This window comes from Barbus barbus (genome assembly GCF_936440315.1).
Source record: "Barbus barbus genome assembly, chromosome: 2".
Lineage (NCBI taxonomy): Eukaryota > Metazoa > Chordata > Actinopteri > Cypriniformes > Cyprinidae > Barbus > Barbus barbus.
This window is the reverse complement of record NC_136730.1, coordinates 38,757,132-38,779,718: the sequence shown is the minus strand read 5'-3', so window position 1 is coordinate 38,779,718 and position 22,587 is coordinate 38,757,132. Positions and strand designations below refer to the sequence as shown.

Genomic DNA, 22,587 nt, shown 5'->3' with positions numbered 1-22,587 from the left:
CATTTGCATATCCTTTCTAAGCGGGTTTTTTTTCCTCTCCTTCCACCACTTCCTTGCCATTCACACCATTTAACAAAGAAATATTAGGGACATTAGGGAAATAAAGTGGGCAGTGAATGCCAATTCACATTGACTTGAATCATTCATAAGAGTGAATCGGGTCTTATAAATGTAAAATTACCACATCTTTTCTTTCCGAGACATTATGGGAAGCAAAACATGGCAACAACAACATCAGACATGTCAAAAATCCTCACCGGTGCTTCCTCACTCTTCCAAAAAAAACATAAAATTCAACGAGTCCTGTTCTCAAAGTGTGAATCTTATAGCCGGCAAACACACAGCCTGTGGGGACTCAGTATAAACATGAGCACTCAGGGCCTCTTCAGCTCACGGAGAACTAGTCCATACATGGGGAGACAGGAGCGAGGGCCCCTCCCCCCCACTCGCTGTACGCCACAAAGACGACAGAGCTGGCTGCTATGTAGGGGGTGAGCAGATCAGATTGCAGATTATCCTGCTGAGAGAGGTCTGGGCTCAGCCGAGGTGGCTACAGACAGCTCTCTGAGTGTAAATACACTTCTTTCAAAGGCACAACAATAAACTCAACAAGAGCTATGGAGATTAAAACAAGCTCAACACAAAGCCGGGGCTAGCTGTGGGAAGCACTGAAATGTAAAACAAAGAGTCATTCTAAGCGCTGTGTGATTTCGCCAAGGTTTTTATCAGCACACTTTCAAGGGCACTGGCACGAAATATTGTAGATAAGATAAAGATCTGATAATTACCATGAGGATGTGTGTGTTTGTGTGTAACCTTAGTCATCAAGAAAGCCTCGTCTCTGTAGAGCACACTGGGAAACATCAATAGGAAATGACTCTAATTATCAAATGATCTTTCTCTAATAGTGAAACGGTTGTTATGCAGTTAGTAAATTGTAAGTTACTAATTGTGGGCTCCAAGTACAAATTTTAACTGCAATTATGATGTTTGTTAAAACAAACAAAATTGACTCACTAACAAATGCAAATGCTCCTTTGTCCTTTTAAATGTTAAAATTTGAATTTTTTTTTTAACTACAGTGCTAGCAGTATTAACTTCTAGTTATACATTGCTGATGTAATCGTTGATGGGGTTTAATTGCATAGAGATTGCTGGTATACAATTCTAAAACTTCATGCATACTAAGATGAGAATGACATTAAAGTCTGGAAAATATAATTTTGAAAAAGTGCCTATTTTAATGTTTATTCCTTTTCATGTCTCATAGATTTCCATTGAAAGTGCATTACTTTATACATTTTTAGTTTGTTTTTAAGCACCACTTGATCATACTTTGGAATCAAATTAAAACAATGCTGTTCTACGATATTTTTCATGCCAGCTGCAACATTTCAGCCACAATTTCTTGTACGCAAATATTAAACATTTTGGGTCATGTTTCCAGAACAGCACACATGTAAGCTGTCAATACCAGAGTACAACCAACTTAAAGGTCATAGTGGAAACAAACAACTGAAGCACAATGATAATGTGTTTGAGGCCAGGAAAAAATTGTGTCACTGTCTGAATGGCTAAATAGTTTAGGGCCAACATGCGTCGTTTGATTTTTCAGCAGCGATCCACTTTCCTTTGTTATTTTGTTCTGATGCTATAGACCTTAATGTGTTTAAAACATGAAATCCAGCTTGAAGGTGAACAGCTGATGCACTGCAGTAGAGAAGCAGCAGCTTTTCCCTCCAGAGACAAGCATGAGTGCGTTTCCAAATATAACCAAAAAGCTCTCTAATTACTGCAGTCACGATCTGGGGCTGGATCTTCAGTTCAAAACACCGTTTGATTGCTTAACAAGGACATCTTTTCAGTCTCCTCTGCCACGCTTCAATTATGAGTCTGATTCAAATGGAAAAGCACGTCCAGTTGCTTTCAAGTACTGGAGAAATTCTACCAGACAGTTTGAAAAAGGATTTCTCTTTGATTGTGAAAGCCCAATTAGAGGAAGAGAATGCCTGCCATGCCGGTCTTGTTTGCGGCAGCCTTTTGGGGAAATTCCAGCCCTATCTCAAGGCTCTCAAAGCAACACATTCCTCTTTCAGCTCAGGCAGTGGCTGCTGTCCAGGTAAAAGAGAGATAGTAAACATTAAAGATGACTAACACCAGTGCTGACTCTTTTTCAAGCTCCCCAAATGATGCCGAAATGTTTTCACAGTGACAACCGTGACATTCATGGACTTTTCAGCCAGGTTTAATAATCAGCTACGCATCCAAAAAAAGCGAACAAGAATATTATATATTTTAATCAGGCAGGACATGACAGTTTTCAGTGAAAAAGTCATTTTTCGATCTACACAAAGAGAAATACGGCGTTGCTGTGGTTGGTTAGAACTAAAACTCATTTTAACATGAAAGATTTAGTCACTTGTCCAATCCATAATCATTAATTCATACAAAATGGGGAAATTGTATGAAAACAAAAATATAAGATGAATGAATGATGCATTTATATAGCGCTTTATTGTGTATTGCTGTACACCCAAAGCGCTTTACAATCACGTGGGGGGGTCTCTCCTCAACCACCACCAGTGTGCAGCATCCACTTGGATGATGCGACGGCAGCCACAGGACAATGGCGCCAGTGCGCTCACCACACACCAGCTACAGGTGGAGAGGAGAGAGAGTCATAGAGCCAATCAAGTGTATGGGGATTATTAGGAGGCCATGATAGAGGCCAGTGGAGGGAATTTGGCCAGGACACCGGGGTTACACCCCTACTCTTTACGAGAAGTTCCATGGGATTTTTAATGACCACAGAGAGTCAGGACCTCGGTTTAACGTCTCATCCGAAAGACGGTGCTTTTTGACAGTATAGTGTCCCCGTCACTATACCGGGGCATTAGGACCCACACAGACCACAGGGTGAGCACCCCTTGCTGGCCTCACTAACACCTCTTCCAAAAGCAACCTTGTTTTCACCGGAGGTCTCCCATCCAGGTACTGACCAGGCTCAACCCTGCTTAGCTTCCGTGGGCAACCAGTCTTGGGCTGCAGGGTGATATGGCTGTGGCTGAATCCAAACCTAACCATTACAGTAATACCAAAAAAAGCCATATAAAAGTTAAATTTTTCTCCATCTTGTACAAATTTCTTTTGTTACAAAAACAGATAAATTTATTTACTGTACATTTGGACTGTAATGTAAGTAGTTGTTCACTAAAAATCTTCAGAATATAGTGTCAATCCAATGCACTATTATCATACATTTATTTTTATTCTTTTTAAAACTTGAAAACTTAAGTCTCATTCACTGTTAAAATAGTCCATTCTAGTACATTCTTGCAGCGTGTTATCAGAGACCCTCCACCTCCCCAGCTCCACCTGTCTAGATCTGCTAATGGTGATTTCCTGTATGCCATTCCCAACAGCAGCATAGCAGATTTAGTCCACCAAAACTAAATACATTAACATTGTCATTTCCATTACATGCTAAGCTATTCTTAAAGTTGTCATGATAGAAATATATTTATAGTAAAAAAATTGTGTTGCAGTGCCCTGACTGCAGACAATTATATAACCATGAAAGGCAAAGTTCAATAATCAGCAGAAAAGGTGCAAAACACTACCTACAAAATTAAACCCCATCATGAAGTAGTTTCTGTAGATGCATAATAGGCTTAAATGTAAAATGAATGTCGACACAATGTAGTGAAATCCACACCGTTCATACTGTAACCTACACTGCCTGCTAAAGGGGCACCTCAGCCACATCCCTGGGGTCAAAGCCCTGGCTAGACTCAATTTGAGAGTAATGAGCAGAAAAGCCACGAAAATCGATCCAAGTATGCTAACATCATTGAGATCATCAATCAGGCCCACTGGACTGTTTGAATATCAACACTTAGGAAAGGGCATTCAGAAAAGTTATGAGGATCCCTTACCGGGATATTTGGCATGAAATGTCAAATTTAACCATCTTATTCAGAAGGAAGCAGACAGGCATTTTTATTATATCAAGTTTCAAAGAGTGTTTAACTGTACGCTGGGTGGCAGTTAGAACACCCAAACATGGATCTACATATTCGACTAATTTCCATGTTGGAGCTTGTCAACAAAACTAAAAGCATGTTTGCTGTACATAATACAGAGCTGCTGCTGTTGGCAGGTCAGTGCAAGGGAGTGACTCTCACTGCATGCTGAGTGCACTTGCAACAGTAGCCAGGGCACCGAGGCTACATATGGTGGGGAATGTGTTAATGCAATATTCATGGCGAGCATGAGTCCCTTTCACACTCAACAGAACAGAAACGTAGCGTGAAGGAAAGCCATGTGTGATGCACCGATGCTCTGGCCTTTCACATGAACACCAGCAAGATTTATTACAGTTGTGACCTCTGATCGCTAAGCAAATGTGTAAATATTTGTCACTGAATTTCTTGGACAGAGTCTTGGTATAAAGGTACTGAAGTTAATTGAGAGCTACGTCATACCAACAGTAAGCATACATCTACACGTAACATTAAATATTCACAGCAATTCTGTGTTTTACACAAATCTGCTTAGTCAAGTCAAATGTTTTTTTTCCAACAATCTACAACCACGTAAATCAAGTTGTGTTGATCTATAATAGTATTGTACTTCTCCAGTTAGATTTGCACAATGAGTAAATGGTCAAGGGATAACCCTGCCTTTGTTTTTAAGCCACTTAAGGAGTAATGCAGCATGAACAGGGAAACACCCACTGATTTGAAGTGGTTACAACAAAGCTTTCATTTAAGGTGTTGCGCTTGGCAATCTAGCATGTAAGGCATGTTGTGATAGGGCTGTGGGGAGCAAGGAAAAACAATGAAAACAGTTGTAGAAAGTGTCTGGGTATATTGCACAATTTACATCCAATATATTTCATATATATCCATTCAAACTATAGCACTTTTGAGTTAATTCATCTGTCATTTGGTAGAAGATACTCAAATTAGGAAAATGCCAGAAAGGACAAATTGCACAACATGGCCTCAACCTTAAAAAAGCATTAAGAAAATGCCTTAATTTAAAAGGGAAACAACCTTAACTAAATACAGCTTCACTTGCAACAAAAATCTAATTTAAGCCTACTATATTGCATTGATTTGGAACTCAAGAAACACTTAGAAACCAAAATGGTCAATTTTCCTATTAAACCTCTGCAGTGTATTAATACAATGTTTTTAAAAACAGAATTTGTTAAGAACAAATGTTGTAGACCACATTTTGAATAAATATCCAATATTCCAATTAGTCCAAGTCAGCAAACATTTTTATAAGGCAACTGAAGGAAAAACTAGGCAAGACGATTTAGGCATCAAAGAAAAAATAAAGAGATTATTATGGGAGTTTAAATTAAGCACTATTACAATTGTAAAATATAAAATGGATGGAAGCCCTACTGCAAGACATAGTCACACAAACACATGTAAAACATAATTTATGTTTTTTTAGATATTCGATTCTCTTTTTTTGTCAAACAAAAGTGCTCAGGCAACACTTGAAGATGCAAGGTGCAAATGAGCAACAACAGTAACCAGAGACCAGCAACTCGACTTTCATGCACACAGTCTTTCCATTTACTCCCACCATCTTCCTCTCTCTCGCTCATGCATTAATTTTTTAAGAGCTTAAATGGCCATCTTGGCAGAGGCTGAGGGCACAGAGTCAAGGGTTCCTACTTCCAGTAACAAAGTAGTAGATGTATTTGTCGACAGATGAGCCTGTAAAAACAAGCTTGACAACACCAAATCGAGACCTTGTAATCTTTGTCATCATATGGTGTGGGACTCCAGTACTCCCACACTGTTGCTAGTGCTCTATTGCAGTTGGCTGTTGTGTACATTAGGATTAAATTAAGATAAAGAAGAGGGCTCTTTGCCTCATATCATTATTCATACGTGCTGCAGTGGGAAAATTAAACCTCAGACAGCATGAGAAACATGGGAGCAGCTGGCAGCCCGCACATAGACACGATCTCCATTGCTCTTCTCTGAGGACTTGGGCTCTCTAAGCAGAGCGGTCATTACTGGTAACAAATGGAGGGCAACATCATGCCAGATCACTGCAGATCTGCCTCTCAGGACCACAGAACTACTGCCATTCTGTAGGGAGAGACATTACGGGTGAACAGTGTCTTTTTTTTTTTAATGCTGAAATACTTTTCCAGCGTAATGAGTGGAGACAGCTAAAAGCAAGCCATTTGTAGACTGGTGCTTTCCTGCTGTGAAAGTGGATGGTTTTGAGGTGTCCAACATGCCAAGGTATGAGTTTAAGCCAGGACAATCAGTTTCTCTGAACAACTAAAGATGAGGAAGAGACTTGAAGGGGACTGAAAAACATTATTTTGTGCAATACCACTTAGTGCCACTAGGCTTAGTTTAATCTTTATTTGCCGATTTGATACTCAGTATCGGTCCAATACAGACCTTTTTTGACAGATTGGGTATCAGATCGGTCCAAGCCAAATCCGAGATGGACAAAAAAAGAAAGAAAAATACTATAAAAGCACTATAAACATGTACTATACTTGATTTCCACTTAAGATAGCTTTATTTGAGAAACAGACAGTATATTAGGTTGTTAAATTTAAGTTCACAGAAACTCTTTCCTCCATTGCAGCAGTCAAGTCATTCTCCATTCAACATTTAAACAGCATGTCGCATTCAGTTACGACGGTCAACACAGTAAAACTCTTTTCAAGATGTTCCGGTGTTTGCATTATATGCATAATCTGAACAAAGGATTTATTGGTGATTCTGAATGGTGTGGTACTCCCTATCGGGTGTCTGCTAGATGAGAGCACTAGAGTAGCAGACTCGTCATGCACACAGACATTAACCAGAATTCAAAATCTTGATGAAAAAGTACAAAGAACAAAACAATAGATGCAATACAGTAAGTGTTGCCCACACGATTCCTTTCGTTGTGCACTAATCCTTTCATAATGGAGCGCGGTTTGCCAGTTACTCACAAAAGCAATGTTGCTTTAAAGAGCATTAGTGTGCCCGGATTGTGCATAAACATTTCAGTCTTTCATACTGTTTTTCGCACAGATAATTAATGTTTACCAAAGAATCCAAGAGAATTCCAAAGAAAAGCCATTTATAGTGTATATATTTAGGTAATAACTAGCACAAATGTATTTTTCATAAGATTTCAAGAACACTGACACGTAAAACTTAATTTGCAATTGTATTTTTTTTAAGACTTTACCAGATGTGGCAGAAAGTGGTCTACACTCACTCTTAATTTTTATTTTATTACAATTTTATTTATTTTACATGTGCCTGAACTGGACTGCATTAACTTGTGGGTCCACTAGGTGGAAAACCCTCAGAGCTGGGCCGCTGCTTTTAAAAACTAGTTGAAGATGATGAAACACAAAACAAACAAGCAAACTATGTTTAAATAACAGGACCTGGGTCTCGTTGCGTCATTGATTTCATGCTGGGCCGAACTATGTATGAGAGCTACATCTCTTTCAGTTCTTAGCCAAATACCAACCGCATTCTTGGATCGTCGCTTGAGTGCACAGGACCTTCAAAGGCTTGCTTTCTTGGACTGTCAAATGGTCTCCCCCATTCCCTTTTACTGTACACATATCTTTTATATGTTTATGTAGTACTCTTTTTAAAAGCTAGCAAGCCTTCTTAGCACTGAAGGATTGTATCACGGAGACAGATATACAAGCATATTAAACCGCTTGTTGATATTTTGATCACACAGCACGATATGAATGAACAACCCTGTGTGGGAGCCTGGAAAAGTAGTCAGCAATTAAACTCTTAAACTCTATTCCACATGGCCTCCAGGACACCTCTCAAAGTAGACTACATTTGTTTTCAGTTACTAAGAAACATTAACAGACATTATTCAGGGTAAACGCCACGTCTCATGTGACATGAATGAAAACAAGGCTGTGAGGACCAGAAGTAGGAATATGAGGAGTCCATTCAGTGGGTTGTGTGGTCTTAAAGATGCCATGAAATCAAAAAAATGGTTAGCTTTGTGCTAATGCTAACAATTTAAAATCGTTCTACATTTGCACTATTGTACACAACAGTACAACCTATTAAAAGGAGCCTCTTTTTATTTCTGCCAATTTCTAAAGAACAGACTCAGTCAACCCAACAGTTTCCCAAAAACACTGGTTCACCGTGAACATGAAAATGTTACTTAACCCTCTGGGGCCTGAGGGTGTTTTGGGGGCCTTGCCTTGACATTTGTGCTTTTTTCAGTGGCTTATAAAAATATAAATGGCTAAAGTCTAATAACACTGTAAACAGCACAAACTGGGCTACAGGTTTTGAACAACATGAGGGCAAGTAATTAATGACAGAATTTTCATATTTGGGTGAACTATCCCTTTAAGATTACTTTACACCATTAGGACTAAATTCCACTGACAGGAACGTTCTTCCAGGACCAAAACAAAATCTAAAACCACAGAACTCTGCATTTCTGCTCTTTGCATATCTGTTGTTTACATACAGTATTTTGATTCTGAGCTCAATTGACACAATCTAAAATGTTACAAATCCATTTCACCAATCAACACAATCAGTGTCAATGACAAAAAAGTCCTTAAGATTCTAGCCAGTAAGTTCTACTCTAAGTTGTTTTGGATACACTCATCTGTTAAGTGTACTTATCTACTAGCATGCAGTGTTGTAACTTCTGTGCATTTCAGGTGACATTCGTTCACCTTTTCTCTGTTTGCGGATCACTGTCACTGCTTTGAGTTTAAAGGGCAAAGCGGGGGGAGGGGGCCCTTCCCTCAGCACTAAAGTCCTCTTGTTCACTGCACGCTTCTTCACATTAGTGAAGCAGCCAGTTCCCGGCTGCCCATTAGCTGTGTGACAGATCTGTAATAAACACAGCCTGTCACCTCTGAAGCCTGCTGCACATTTCCTGGGTAATATATAACCCCCCAATACACATTCCCTTCCCCCACCGCAAGGCTCCTGAAACCTGATTTCTGTCGAGCATCCCAGCAGCTGCTGAAGCAAGAAATGCCATCGCACCCAGATAGCCCTGGAAAAAACATGAATATAAAAAAAGGAGTCCATGAATAAACCAAAACCTCTTTTTTTACTTACCTTATGGAAGAGAATGAAAAAAAAGATAGTGGAGAAATGAAGGGAAAAAGAAACAAGGGCACTGCAGGGAGAAAAAGAAAGTGCGATAAGAGTCAATAAGCTGATGGCCTCAGGCTACTGCAGCCCCTCGGTAAGGTAGCTAGTGGGTGGTGAGGTAACTGGTGGGTGAATTTCCACACGTTTCTGCACCAATTGTGTGGGACAATCTGGCAGCATGGATTTAAAATATTTAAATATGGTAAAAAGTGTTAAAGAAGCTGAGAGATCTCAGTAGGAAGTAACTAGATACCCATGTGAGGAACAGTAGTGAAATAGTCCAGGGGTTCCCAAATTTGAGGAATAAAACAAATATCAGTCCTCTTTTCATTAACTGAAATTAAACAATAACTCCAAAGTCTGTGAGTCAGTTTATTTTTGTGGTATCAACTTTTGCAGATAAAGTTGCCCTTAAACAGCATGGTAAAATTAAACAAACTACAACTGGATGTTTTACATTCTGGTCAGACAATTTCATCTTGGTCTAAGAGGTTCTAGCCAGAATAAACTGCCAAGTGAACCAGACATTATGCCAATAGTCAGAGACCAGACTAGAAGTCTCCAGAAGCACAAAAAATGTGACCTTTTTATTAAAATAAAGCTTTATTTAATACAGTACACTATGTTAATCCAGAAAAAAGTGGTTTCCTTTGAGGAAATAAACAGATCATCTACTTCAAGTCTGTCCTTCAGCAAAGCAGTTCAGCATAGAATGCTAGTAGCTGGGCTGCATATAATTAATACATGCCGCTTGCAAGGCACGCTTGTTTGGATATTGAAGCCATATTGATTCGAATAAAGCAAGAACAGAGAGAGACAACCTTTAGCCTTTATAAGGCTAGCATGTAACAGAATCACTGATGTGAGCTTGCAATATTCACACATGGCTGAAGCCACTCGTCAGGATATGTCCGATAGCTCGATGTAGTGAGGATGACCTTCAGTGCGGAGATGAAATGACAGGATAAAAGATTCCGGTGCCTGATGAACAGAAACCTCCGCACCCACACAGCTTTAATAGTCATTTTAATCAGCGAATGGAAGTTTCTTTGTAATGGAATGACAGAGTCCAAATTTCCCACATTTAAATGTCAGTAATTCCAGCAACAATGAGGGGTAGATGGATGGCGTTCTATTATACAAGTCAGTTTTCCATAATAGCTTTGTTCTCGGAGACCGCAAGCATATTTTTGTGATTGCTAATCCATAAATCAACATGCTGTTGGGATGATAGGGTACAGAAAAAGTCTGGAAAAAAGGTTATTTACACCACACTCTCTTATCTCATATATCATCTCATTTTGTTGCATAAATCCTATTACTTCAAAAATTCAGCGGTGATTTGCATTTGAAAATCTATTTTTTTTCTGATGTTTTTATTTTACACGTGGAGGAAAAAGAAGCGTTTTGGCTCACAGGCCTTTTTCAGTGCATCGGGACCAAAAGGGTGACACCTTGACCCTAATGTTGGATAAACCATGGAAGACACGGGAGAGGTAAAGGGCAGGACATCTCTGTGGTGACTTCTTACTCTTCACTGCTCTCCCAGCTTATCAGTCCATATCTCCTCCCCCATTCACCCCGTGAGGAGTTCATAGAGGTCGGCTCTCCTGAGAGCTCTGGCAGCTTAGGAGAGAATGAAAATGAATGGGAAACGGTGGCTAGACACAAGGTCAAAATGGATATAAAATTCTCCATTACGATATGAAAAGCTGGTGGAGGAAGGAGGGAGGATCGCTTTTGAGGGCCTGGCTTTGTGCTTCCTTTATGTGAAAACAAAAGACCCCGAACAGTGAGTTGCCAGTGCTCTTGTAAAAGCAATCACCCATGCTTGTCAGAGATGCTTTCCACCCGAGAATTCACGCATTTACCATCATTGAACTTCTATAATTAATTGATCATTTTTATTTGAGAAGCTAAGCAGGTTAAACGGAAAAGAATGTGTAAATGTGATTAAGGAGGAACCGTCACGCAGATACTATCCAAGTGTGAAATGCTTCCAGTCTGTACTGTGAAATAACACCACTGTTGACAGTCGAGCAGCTGTGAAGAATGACTGAGAAAACAGCACCAAACCACCTCCGTTAAGAGCAGAGATTTCCTGTGAACACTATGGTGGATGAAAAACAATGCATTCATATAGGAATATTTGCAGGTCGAAGTTTTCTTTTCTTTCATTCTATAAGTCATTTTTATGCTGTCTGGTGACAAAACTTGAGTCATGTGACTGGAACAAGGAGGTCTCTCATTCTTAGAAGAAAGCTAACATTCATCCGTTAGCAATCCCATTCATCTCAATGGCACTTGCTCAGCTGGTGCAGGACCTCCCAGAAGTACAGTGCCATGAGTTTTTTTTTTTTGGTTGATCACCAACACTGTAAATGCAATGTGACTTACCCCTCTGAAGCTTGAATTAATCTTTAATTAGTGACTATCCTGAGCTATGAAGTCAAACCCAGGGAAAAGAACCAGCTGGAGTACATTTGTTTTTATACAGACCAACAACTATTTGTTTCATATTGTTTGAATATTTTTACGTTAACCGCCTTCTTCAATCATACACTATGGTACGATTTCAAGCAATCAATCTCCACAGTATTACCATGGTTTCCGTAGTATATTTGTATGGAAATTGTATGGTTCTCTCTCCAAATTCATGCAAATCAAATATGCTAGCATTATTACTGGCATTACCTAAAGATGTGATCCACCATGTGAAAATTGGTCTGCATAAATCAAATGAATGGACACCTTGATCACAACCAAAGGGAACCAAAGCTAAATGATGATAGTGAGGACAACACTAAACATTAAATGATAAAAACAACCAGCACAAGAGATGAAAAGAATAATCTTGTGTTTCCCAGGGAAATTTCACCACCAACTCTGTACACCATCTTGCATGTGGAGCAAACAAACATCCACAAAAGTAATTATGAAAATAATAATATTTCGAATACCCTGCAAGACCAGTTCCGACCAACATCATCATAGCTCTGTTTCAAAATCTAGTGAGCTGCCTCGATGCCTACTGTCTAGATGGGAAGAAATAGTTTCTCACTGGACACTCATTTTTTGAGTTTGGCATTAGTAAGTCACTAATGTCATGAAACTCAAAATACAAAATAAAATACAAGATTATTTATAATCAAATCTGCTTTTGCCTTATCTAACAAATTTATATTTTCACCAGGCTTGGTGGATGCCTTCTATACCAACGATATACAGTAATGTACAAGAGAGTACATTAGATGTTTCTCAAAAACATTTGATTTAAAACGTTATATCTTTTGCTTTGTTGTGCCAACATTCCTTGTGCAAATATTGTATAATATAGATAACTGGATATAATTAAACATTTAAATTTAAGAATCTAAAGACTTCTGCACAGTACTGTGTGTGATATTGCCTTAGAATTTGGTTAAAAAGTGTCTTATTGGGAGCATAATGAAGCTGCCTACCTTTGTGTGTGGTGGCCTATATGATGCCTAAAACTTCTGCCCTCATGGGCTGCTCACTAGGTTTACTGCATATGTTTAAATGTGCATCTGAGAGTGTAGCAACTAAAGCCGGCACATGAAAAGAGGAAAACAGGACTTACAAATCTTGTGTTTCCCTTTCATGGGAAATTTCACCACCAACTCCTGGGGGTTGGAGCAAATGAAGACAAATGGAGAAGTCGACTCCTCGCTGATCTGGGGATACTGAAAAGAGAGAGAGGAAACAATGAGCTGTGTTCAGTCACTTGGTTACCACGCACAGAAAGCACAGCGGCTTTGAAAGGCTTCTCTTCCCCGTAATTGATAGGCAGCACACAGGAGAGGCGAAATTGACTGGCACTTTCATAAGAAAGGTGACATCTATCTAATCTGTCGGGGGAAGGCACAGGTCATCTTATTTCCTCCCAACCATCAGAGAGTCGTATGATTGTATCACGGCATTCAAGAAGCACAAGCTTTCCACAACACTATTTCCTCCCCCCACCCCCACACTAAAAGCGGCAAAGAGAGCTTGACACAATCAGGGCTTTTAAGAGTGCTGCAGATATGAGGTCCCTCTGCATACTTGAGTTGTCTCGCAGGAGATGTGGATAAATTCAGCCACTGCAAGATTTACTTACACTCGTGTTGTGATACGCCCACATATCTGATTGAAATGCTTGTTGCGAAACGTCGCTTCAAGATCAGCAGATGAGAGGTTGACAAGTACCTTGAACATTTTTGTTCTAACCCTAACATTAAAGTATGTAAGGTTAAATGTGGAAATACAAACCTTACATTCAATATTTTAAATGTATAAAGTATGAGGGAAAATATCTATTTTTAGTTGTTAGTGGTCAACGATTCCTTATTTTGTTTTGCATTTCAATAGCCTTTCTTCAATTCAATTTAACAGCCTTGCAGTGTGACAAATAAAAAGACAAATATATATTTTGTTGTTCATGTCACAGGATGTGTCCACCAAAACTTGAACATGTTAACAGAATTTGGCCAAATTATTGCGTGTAACATGCCATTGTCATAAACCTTGATCAAAACTATGCATGAAAAGGACTAATATATTAACTATTTTGAAACTAGGAAGTGAAACGCAAAAATATCAACAGTAAAATCTGGGTCCCTAAGTAAGAACCACTGGGTAAAATGAATAGACAGAAAGCCATTACACACATAACAGAAATATAATATTTGGAATAACCGAACACATAAAACAGCACAGTTGCTACATCAAAAGCAGCAACGGTCTTGCATTATAATTGAATGCTGTGCCTCTTTCGGAGATTCTGTTTCTTTATTTGCTAAATCATGTATTAAGCAAATTAGAACACACAATACTGGCTGACTATTTTTAATATTAACTGTTTATAAAACAAATATGAAGTAGCTTCAATGTAATAAGATAACTTGGCACATAGCTTGTGGTGTAACCAGCTGCTTTCTCCAAAGGGCAATTTTCACCTTACTTTAGCTTTTTCTGTATTACTGACAACGTTTTGTCTCCAAAACTACCGCAAATAAATCAGACCTATAATTGAGCCTAACCGCTCACTGCAGAGAATATTTGAAGGCAACATGAAACCCATTTTATTTACTGAATATTTTGTTTAATATAGTAATCGTACATTCATGAGGGAAATAAATGGCAGGATTTTTATCTATGTGGAACTGACTGAATGGTGAAAACAGGCTTCTCTATACCAGAATAGAGCCAAATAGCATCTAAATAGTGTACTATTAGAATAAGTATTTGCCTGTATAGCCTGTGTGGCCTAAATGACATTGGCGAAAACACAAAGATATGATAATATCATGGCGATAATATAAAGTGTCTATCACCAGAGATTTAGCTATTATATTGAGAAATGCATATAAATGCGAGACATGCTTGATGTTAAAAATGTTTAAGCGCAATAAGCCGCAAAAGAGAATATGGACATCTTGTCAGCATCAGCCAACAACAAATAAAAATAAAAATCCAAATCAGTCAAATAACCCACTAGTGAATGTAACAGTTGGGAAAGAAAGCAGGTTTGTCAATACATTGTGTTTTTCCGCATTTGGTCTTAAAACGTCGTCAGCTGCCTAATATACCTGCTGCTGTCTGTGCTGTTAATGATAATTACACAACAAAAGAAGCATAGAAAACCACTTTCTTTTGCTTTACTAAGAATGTAAATGTAATGTAATCTACAGTCACCGGTAAAATTACAGCACTGTTTTTTCCATTTGTAATAAATTTCATTAGTTGTGGTTCTCTTCTTATTTTTGAGAACAAACATTTTACAAAAACAAAAATTATATCATGATATATAACGTAAAATTACTCACGTGACATGAAATAAGATTCTGTTCATATCGCTCACCTTACAGAAAGTCATTTCAGAGAGAGATAATATAGAAATCATAAGAGATAATTCTCTTGTTTTCTTTGGAGAAATGTGCACTGATAAATTGTGCACAATGAAACCTGGAACATGTATTATGAAAAGTTAAAAGTTAAATTTTTTTTATGTTGAAAAGTGTCACAAAAACATGCTTTTAAAATAATTTTATTGGGAAAAGTAACTGTGAGGGCAAAGATAGAGCGTGTGGGCTAAGGATGACAGATTGCATGATGGGCCGGTGGGAGAAATACTGAACAAAAGACTAACAGCACTATTCCTTAATAGCTTCCTTGAATGCTCTGCCTCAGTCTTCTTATTTGTAAGACAACCTTCATAAAGCCTCTATATATGTATCTCAATGAATAAAAGCAAGAGGAGGTGCTTTGTTTGACAAAGGAACTAATCTCAAATTCAAGCCAACTGCCTTAAATAGAAGCCTATAGACACAATGGAAGAGATATATATGGCTAATGTTCAGAATCTAATAATCTTGATCAAAGAATGAACTCAAAAACGTTTCCCTTTCATCCTTCCATGGCTAATTAGGATTTAATGCTGCTGAACTGCACTGGCCAGCTCTCCCCTCCCCCGCGTGACAGTTTCAATACCTGACTAATTGAAAAGGCATGTCACTTTCATATCCATCCACTAAATAAGGGCTTGCATTCAAAAGCTTCAATCATATCACTGAGATAAGATACAATCTCAACATCAGTCATTAAAGTAATATGGTGGGTTAAGTATAACTTAAGCTCTATGGAACGCAGAAGTAGCTTGCTGCCCATAAGAAAGTAGTGTAGGCTTGTTCTGATCATAGGTTTGTAATTTCCATTTCGGAAGTCTAGGTTTTAAAGCAGAAATGTGATTTTTTTTTTTTTTTTTTGGAGCTTATAAATTTACCACTTTAGGTGAATGAACTTGTGGTTATGCAATGTTAGTTTATAACTCTGGTAAAATATGGCAAATGGTGATTGGATTGGAAATATTAATTATATTTGCAATTACAAAATATCAGCTTTTAAGGAATTCTGTTATCATTTACCAACCCTCACCATGAGTCTGTGCGCCATATTACAAGTCAATATTAGACTTCTGATGCTATATAATAGTTTTGTGTGAGGAACAGACCATAATTTCAAGTCGTTATCCACTGAAAGTCTTTACATCTGCCCCTGTTTTTCTTAACGTGTTCATGATATTCACGCCATTCACGGTTTGAGTCGACTGCAAAATTTTAATTTCATTTAATCAGTTAATCTGGTTCAAACAGCGGCATGAATTATTTATTCACCAGTCTGACAAAGAAATTTCTCAAGTTTAAAAGTAATTAACAGCTCAGCTGGATCGGAACATTTTCTGAGAATAATGACTTTAATTTTGGTTTGTTCACACAAAGCTATTTTATAAACGCTATTTTATAAAAGTCATGTGGGCTACTTCCATTTTAATTTTATATTGCTTTTTTTGCCCTTTTTAAAGCTCCAGTCCACATACATTGTTACTGAATGGAAAAGAGGGACTAGTACAACCTTCAAAACTTCTTTTGAGCATAATGAAAGAAAGTAAGTCACATGGCTTTGGGGCTATTCAAAGGTGAATAATTAAGCACAGAATTTTCATTTTGGTGACCTATTGATTTAAGTGTTATAGTTATTCATTCAAAACAATGTGACCGTAGTAGGGCTGTGCAATTATGAAAGCGATATTGCGTAGCTTGTCAGTGAACTACACTCTGTGTATTAAATGCCGCTCTATCTGAAAGCATGTGATGGAGATTTACTACTAATCACAGAACTGGCTTTACTGACAAGATGCACACGACAAATCGCATGCGATTAATTACACAGCTCTAGACAGTAGCATACTTTTATGCTTTCTGGTTCTGTACGATTGCCTGCTAAGCTTCCAAGAATAATATAGTGCACACATTTTCTCTGTTTTTAAAAAATTGAGGAACGACTTGATAATACCTTCTTGCGGCAACTGACAGCATGCCACAAATGCTGTCAACTGAGCTTAAATTGTATTTAACCCACAAAGACTCCTTTAAAATGGAAAATATGATGCAAAAGCCCTTCCCCGAAGAGCATTTTAGACAGCTCACACCATGTCCGCATGTATTCCAAAACACTCAACCAGCAGAGTGCGAAATGTGTGCGTAGCCACAACTATCTGCTGACAGGGTGCCAGATAAGTGGAAAGACTTTATTTTTTTCTCCAGGCTGGGATCCTGCCAGTGTGTCCCAGCTATAAGCAGTGTGATGAGAGATTCATATTGTCCAGTGCAGAGGAGGGCAGCAAAGGGTGAGCAGTCCTTGCCAGGGAACATTATAAGATTAGTGAGCAGACAGAGCACACCATAGCCTATAAGCCTCCCCATGTCCCCAAACAAAGACAGTCTGGTGCTTTAACTAGCCAATGAAGCAATGAATGTGAGACTGGCTGTCTGCTCACCACTGCAGAGCAACAGCCTTTCAGCTGATGTCCGCAATTAGATGGCCGAGGCAGGCAATCTCCTGCACTGTGGCGCAGCGGTAATAGGGCCGGCCCGCTTCACTGCACTCAATCTCGGCCAAATAAAAAGGCTTCAGTGGCACAGACGCCCTGATACAGGAGAAGCACTAAGGAAGAGGTCCTTAAAAAGAAAAAGGGAATAGAGAAAAAGGCAGGCTGTCAGGATCACTGCTTTCATGCTCTATTTCAACATTTTTAAATGTACTTCACTAGCATAAGACCAACTCTCAGTGGAAAATAAAAAGCTCAGCAGCCTTTTCAAAAAACAAAACAAGGGGAAAAAAGCCTGTAAACCCCTGCAAGCCAAGACCATCTGGGAGCTGTAGTGAGAAAAATGCCTGAGTAGCATTCCAGCTTTGTGACGGCTAACAGTGAATAAACCATGAAATACTAAGAAGAACGAACAGCATTCTGAGCTCTTACTGCTATTATACCTCAATGAAACTGCTAGATATTCTTGACAGGCTGATTAATTAGCTGATATTGTTATTAATAAAAATGTTAGCTCTCTCTCATGTCAAAACTGACAGCTTGTCAATTGATAGCAAACATTTTTGAAGTGAATTTTGAGGAAATATTGTGTAAAATAAGTGTTAATTAATGCAATGTTTAAGACAGTTTGTCAAGCTTCAAAAAGGAAGGGGGAAAAGCACAATAAAAGTGGATATATCTACTATATCCACTAACTTTGTGTGATGAATAGACCCTAATTTAAGTCATCATTGTTCACAGAGGTGGGAATTATTAGTGACCTAATTGGTGCTTCTTTTTTTTTTGGAACATGCTCACTATATACTGATATTGTATGAAAAATACAATAATAATATTTTTAGAAAATAAATCATGTTCCATGAAGAAAACACATAACATACATAATAGAGGTATAACAGTACACCTATTTGTATAGAATTTTTTCAACATGGGTCTTTCCATTATACAGTGTTGTTTTAACCACTGCATGTGTGGAACGTCTCTGTGTGCGAAATGTAATCTTAAATTGAGTTCCCCTCTAGAATAGGACATTATCATTTATATTTATATAATGCTTGTTGCTGTAAACAAATGTGAATATAACTAAGGATACAGCGTAAGATACTGCTGGAAAAGTGCACGATTCAAGTTGTCTTATACGTGCTTTATATTAAGTGCTTCAGGTTAAAATCACAATCCTGTGTGGCTTGCCCTACTGTCAGATGAGTGTTGTTTAATGCATTTAAGATGGATTTTCATCAGCTCAACAGCTTATGGTTGCATACATGCAAAGCATGTTATCATAATATATTTTTCTAGCTAAATTAAAAAAGGGCTTTTTTTAACCAATTAACATTAAGATAAACTGGCAGACAAACTGAAAACACAAAGAAAGGGATTTTTGTTTGTTTTTGTGTTATTATCTAATAAATACTTTTCTCTCACACATCATTCCTATTCCTATAATTCCTAAATTCTTCTTGAAATGACTATGTTACCCGTAAAAATTGTTGAACAATAGTAAATATGACCCTAGCTTAAATAGTTCATTAACTGACAATAGAGCCCTGCACGGGCCTCAAATTTAGGCCCTAGCCCGGCCCTGGCCCGAGACGCTCAGGCCCTAGCCCGGCCCACGTCCGACAGCTTATCAAAATTACCGGCCAGAGTCCGTCTTTTTTCCCCCCCTTCTCCTAAAAGAGTTTATACTACTGTTTCGGCTATTAAAATAGTTCAGTTTTGTGTGTAATGGCAAAATTATTATATTTCGTTTAAGTTCATTTAGAAAAACGTTTGGAGCATTTTTGTTCATTGAATAGCCTATAAGTTTTAGTTTTTTTTAAAGTAACGACCAAGCGGCCAGCGGCATGAGCTGATCATAGCCTATGTTTGATCAATTTAGCCTTCTCATATCATCACAACTTGCCTAAAATAAAATCTATACATATACTAAAACAGTTAAAGTATATAATGTTTAAACGTTAAACCTGCGCTATAATAATAATGTGCGCTATATCTAAGTTTGTGCGGAGAGTGGAAGCTAAAGCGCGCTCTGCAGGACATGGAGGCACCAGCGCAAACACTTGGATTTTTTTCAGTGGAAACAAATTAAAATAGCCTACATTTTTTTTTTGATAAAAGGTAAGAGTAATACATCATTCGGACCTGTAAAGGGTCTACTTGTATTTGTGTGCACTCACAATACCAACAAAAGGTAGTTCTTTTATAAAACAAAGAAAACAAACATGATGTGCTTTCTGCAGTCTTGACAGGAGCGCTTCACAAAAATGAACCGAAGCTGAGCGAATACATGCCTCACAGACATGATAAATATATCTATAGAAAGCTTTAAATTAATCAAAAAATCAAAAAATTGAAAACAAAAACTCTTTTATTATAATCTTAATCATAATCAATAAAGATTCATTTCTCTCTAAAGGCCTGTCTAATGAGGAGACGCCGAGTCAGGATCAGTAACTTCATCCTTGCGACACAGACTCAGAAAACATTAGTTTATTAGTAAATAATTCAAATATCTCCTTACTATTTCCCGCAGACACATTCATGGTTATTATGTTTGCTGGGGTTTTTCAGCAAGCTTTAGCCTATTGCGTGCATTTGAACGCAGAACTCTTCAGCTGCGCTGAAGTCACTTGCGCACCTGCTGCTGCGGGAAACTAAGCAATGCAGAGCTGCTCTCAGTCTCGGCAGCACGGTCTCGTGTTGTTTCCACTAGCGCGACAATTTTTTTCATCACTAATCGATGGATGTCTACAATATAAAATAAGGAGAAACCCAAAACAGGCCCGATGCCCGGCCCGCGTCTGAACTATGATGTGGAAATTGGCCCGAAGCCCGGCCCTTGAGGCGTAAAAAAGTCGGGGCCCATCGGGCCCGGGCCGAAATGCAGGGCTCTAACTGAGAAATCAAAATTCCCTTGCTCTTTTGACACATAAGAGGTCATCGTGCTATAAAAAGTTAAAGTTATAAAAAGTTTCAGAACTTTCTTGTTAGTCTAAAAACAGCTTATACTGAAGCCAGTCTGCCAAAACGAGAGTTTGTGAAATGTGCCATTTTATGACGTAACCGTGTGGCTAAACACCACCTCCACAGAGGATCAACGCCTGCTTCTACATCGCTGCCTGTTTAGCACCGCCCACCGATTTGCATATGTAGTAGGTAAATGATGAAAGTGGCAAACTCAGGTCTACGCATAAACCAAATGATAAACTTTATTTCATGAACTTTATTTTTAATGAGTCCTTTGTTCACTTCATTTTATCACAGATTCTTTTACAAACAGGGCACACGTTGACACAGGATTTTCAGAAAGATTGAAAATAAAAGATGATGCTGTGGCAACTATATTGGATCCAATGTCGCACCACAGAATTGTGAGTACCTGTTTTCAGGTATTTATCCATTTTTAACCTAAAACACAGCAGTTTCCATCTATGAAGGATGTAGGCTGTCCAACAACTGTTAGCCAATCACAGCAGTAGGTGTTTACTTCCGAGTCTACGATCCGCCACACCTATTCAAACAGAGCGTTTAGATGAGGGGGGTCAAAAACAGGACAGAAAATAGCTTATTACTTCTAAATGATGATGTTTTTTGATGTAAAAAATCTTGATAACATTGGTACTCAGAGAACAGTAGAAAAAAAAAAAAAAATGACTCTTGATGATTTTCTATTATTTCGAATCATGCACTTAATAGTGAATCCGTAAAAAAAAAAGCTGTCTCAGCCAATGGAATCGCTTTGGGATCCAAGGGGGTCAAGTCTTTTTAGAGGAGTAGGATCTTGCACTACATTGGAGCAAAACCTGCTGATATTTTGCCGAAATTTGAATGTGGTTTTTCTGATGTTGTCAGGTTTTAATAATGAGATGATTTTTGAGTTTTGTTGTAAATGCTAATGATGTGACTAGAAGATTAGATCTGGAAAGCTGAAATCACAGCAGGCCTACACCATTCCAGACAAACGGAAACTTTTGAAATGCAGTTATTTATATGTATGGCAGGCTGAGCTGCTCTCTCTCCAGTATGAAAGTTCTACAGTGATTAATATTTAAACATATTCCTTCACACACAAACACAACTGGTGTCAAGTTGGAGCGCAAATTAATTATACAGCACTGTCCAACACTGCCACTAGTGTTTTTACATAATTTATGTCTCAGCCACAAGAAAATTCATGTCCAGCTATTACAGCTTCACAGGCTGCCACTGTGTCAATCAAGCTGATGGTAAACGCTCGTCTTAATGCATACTGAACAGGTAATGTTCCTCTCTGAGGCAGCAGCACAAAACGTCCAGGGGCAGCGGCCCGCAGGGGTAAAAACCGTCTTGTAATGCATCGATTGGCCTCGTTTAAAAAGAGTCACCGAATCAGGCTCCCACCGAAAAATGCATAAGCAAAATGAAACACTAGCAGGCTTCCGATTGAGCCAGAGCTGGCCGAATTGCAGGTTCTACATTAGCATTCGACAGACTTTCACTTACTGAAAATCGTGGCTTAGCAAATGGGGGAAAAAAATGCAGTTCCACAAGATGACAGATTTTATGAGGACATTTATTTTGGTGGTAAGATTTATGTAGTCGAAATGTTTTGCTCAGTTTCAGGCCTCTGAGCTTTGCCTATGACATCACCTTTGAGAACAAACCACAAGCAATGAGAAAACAAGGACACCTAAGAATCGACCAGACGCCGAGTTAGACACAACAACCCCACTATGTTAATAATCTCAAAGCGATTTCTGTCAGGGAGTAATGTTAAACTTACAGTGGTGCTCAATAAAGCTTAAAATAAGATATTAAAGAGGTCATTGGATGCCCATTTTCACATGCACAGGCTGCACATTCAACGCTTAATTGGAGAGATTCTTGTCTTACCCTGCACCAGAGTCAACACGATGGGGGACAGCTCTCAGCTCACTCAGGGCAGGTCTAAGGTAAGATGGCCTTGTCAATCAACTATCGTGGGAGGTGTGATCAAACACCTGTGATGTTTGACGCGTGTTGCTTTTTCAAATCCACATTATAAGCAGCTCAACCATTTACTAC

The 22,587-nt window shown here is 38.6% G+C and overlaps 1 protein-coding gene across 1 annotated transcript in view; it reads right to left on the bottom strand.

Moving 5' to 3' along the window:
• Positions 1-22,587, bottom strand: part of LOC306880573 (activating signal cointegrator 1-like) — a 60,829-nt gene that overhangs the window by 11,291 nt on the left and 26,951 nt on the right. Inside the window, exon 12 of the mRNA XM_079434186.1 lies at positions 12,754-12,856. Within this exon, the coding sequence (XP_079290312.1) occupies positions 12,754-12,856 (103 nt within the window). The remainder of the gene's footprint in view (positions 1-12,753; positions 12,857-22,587) is intronic.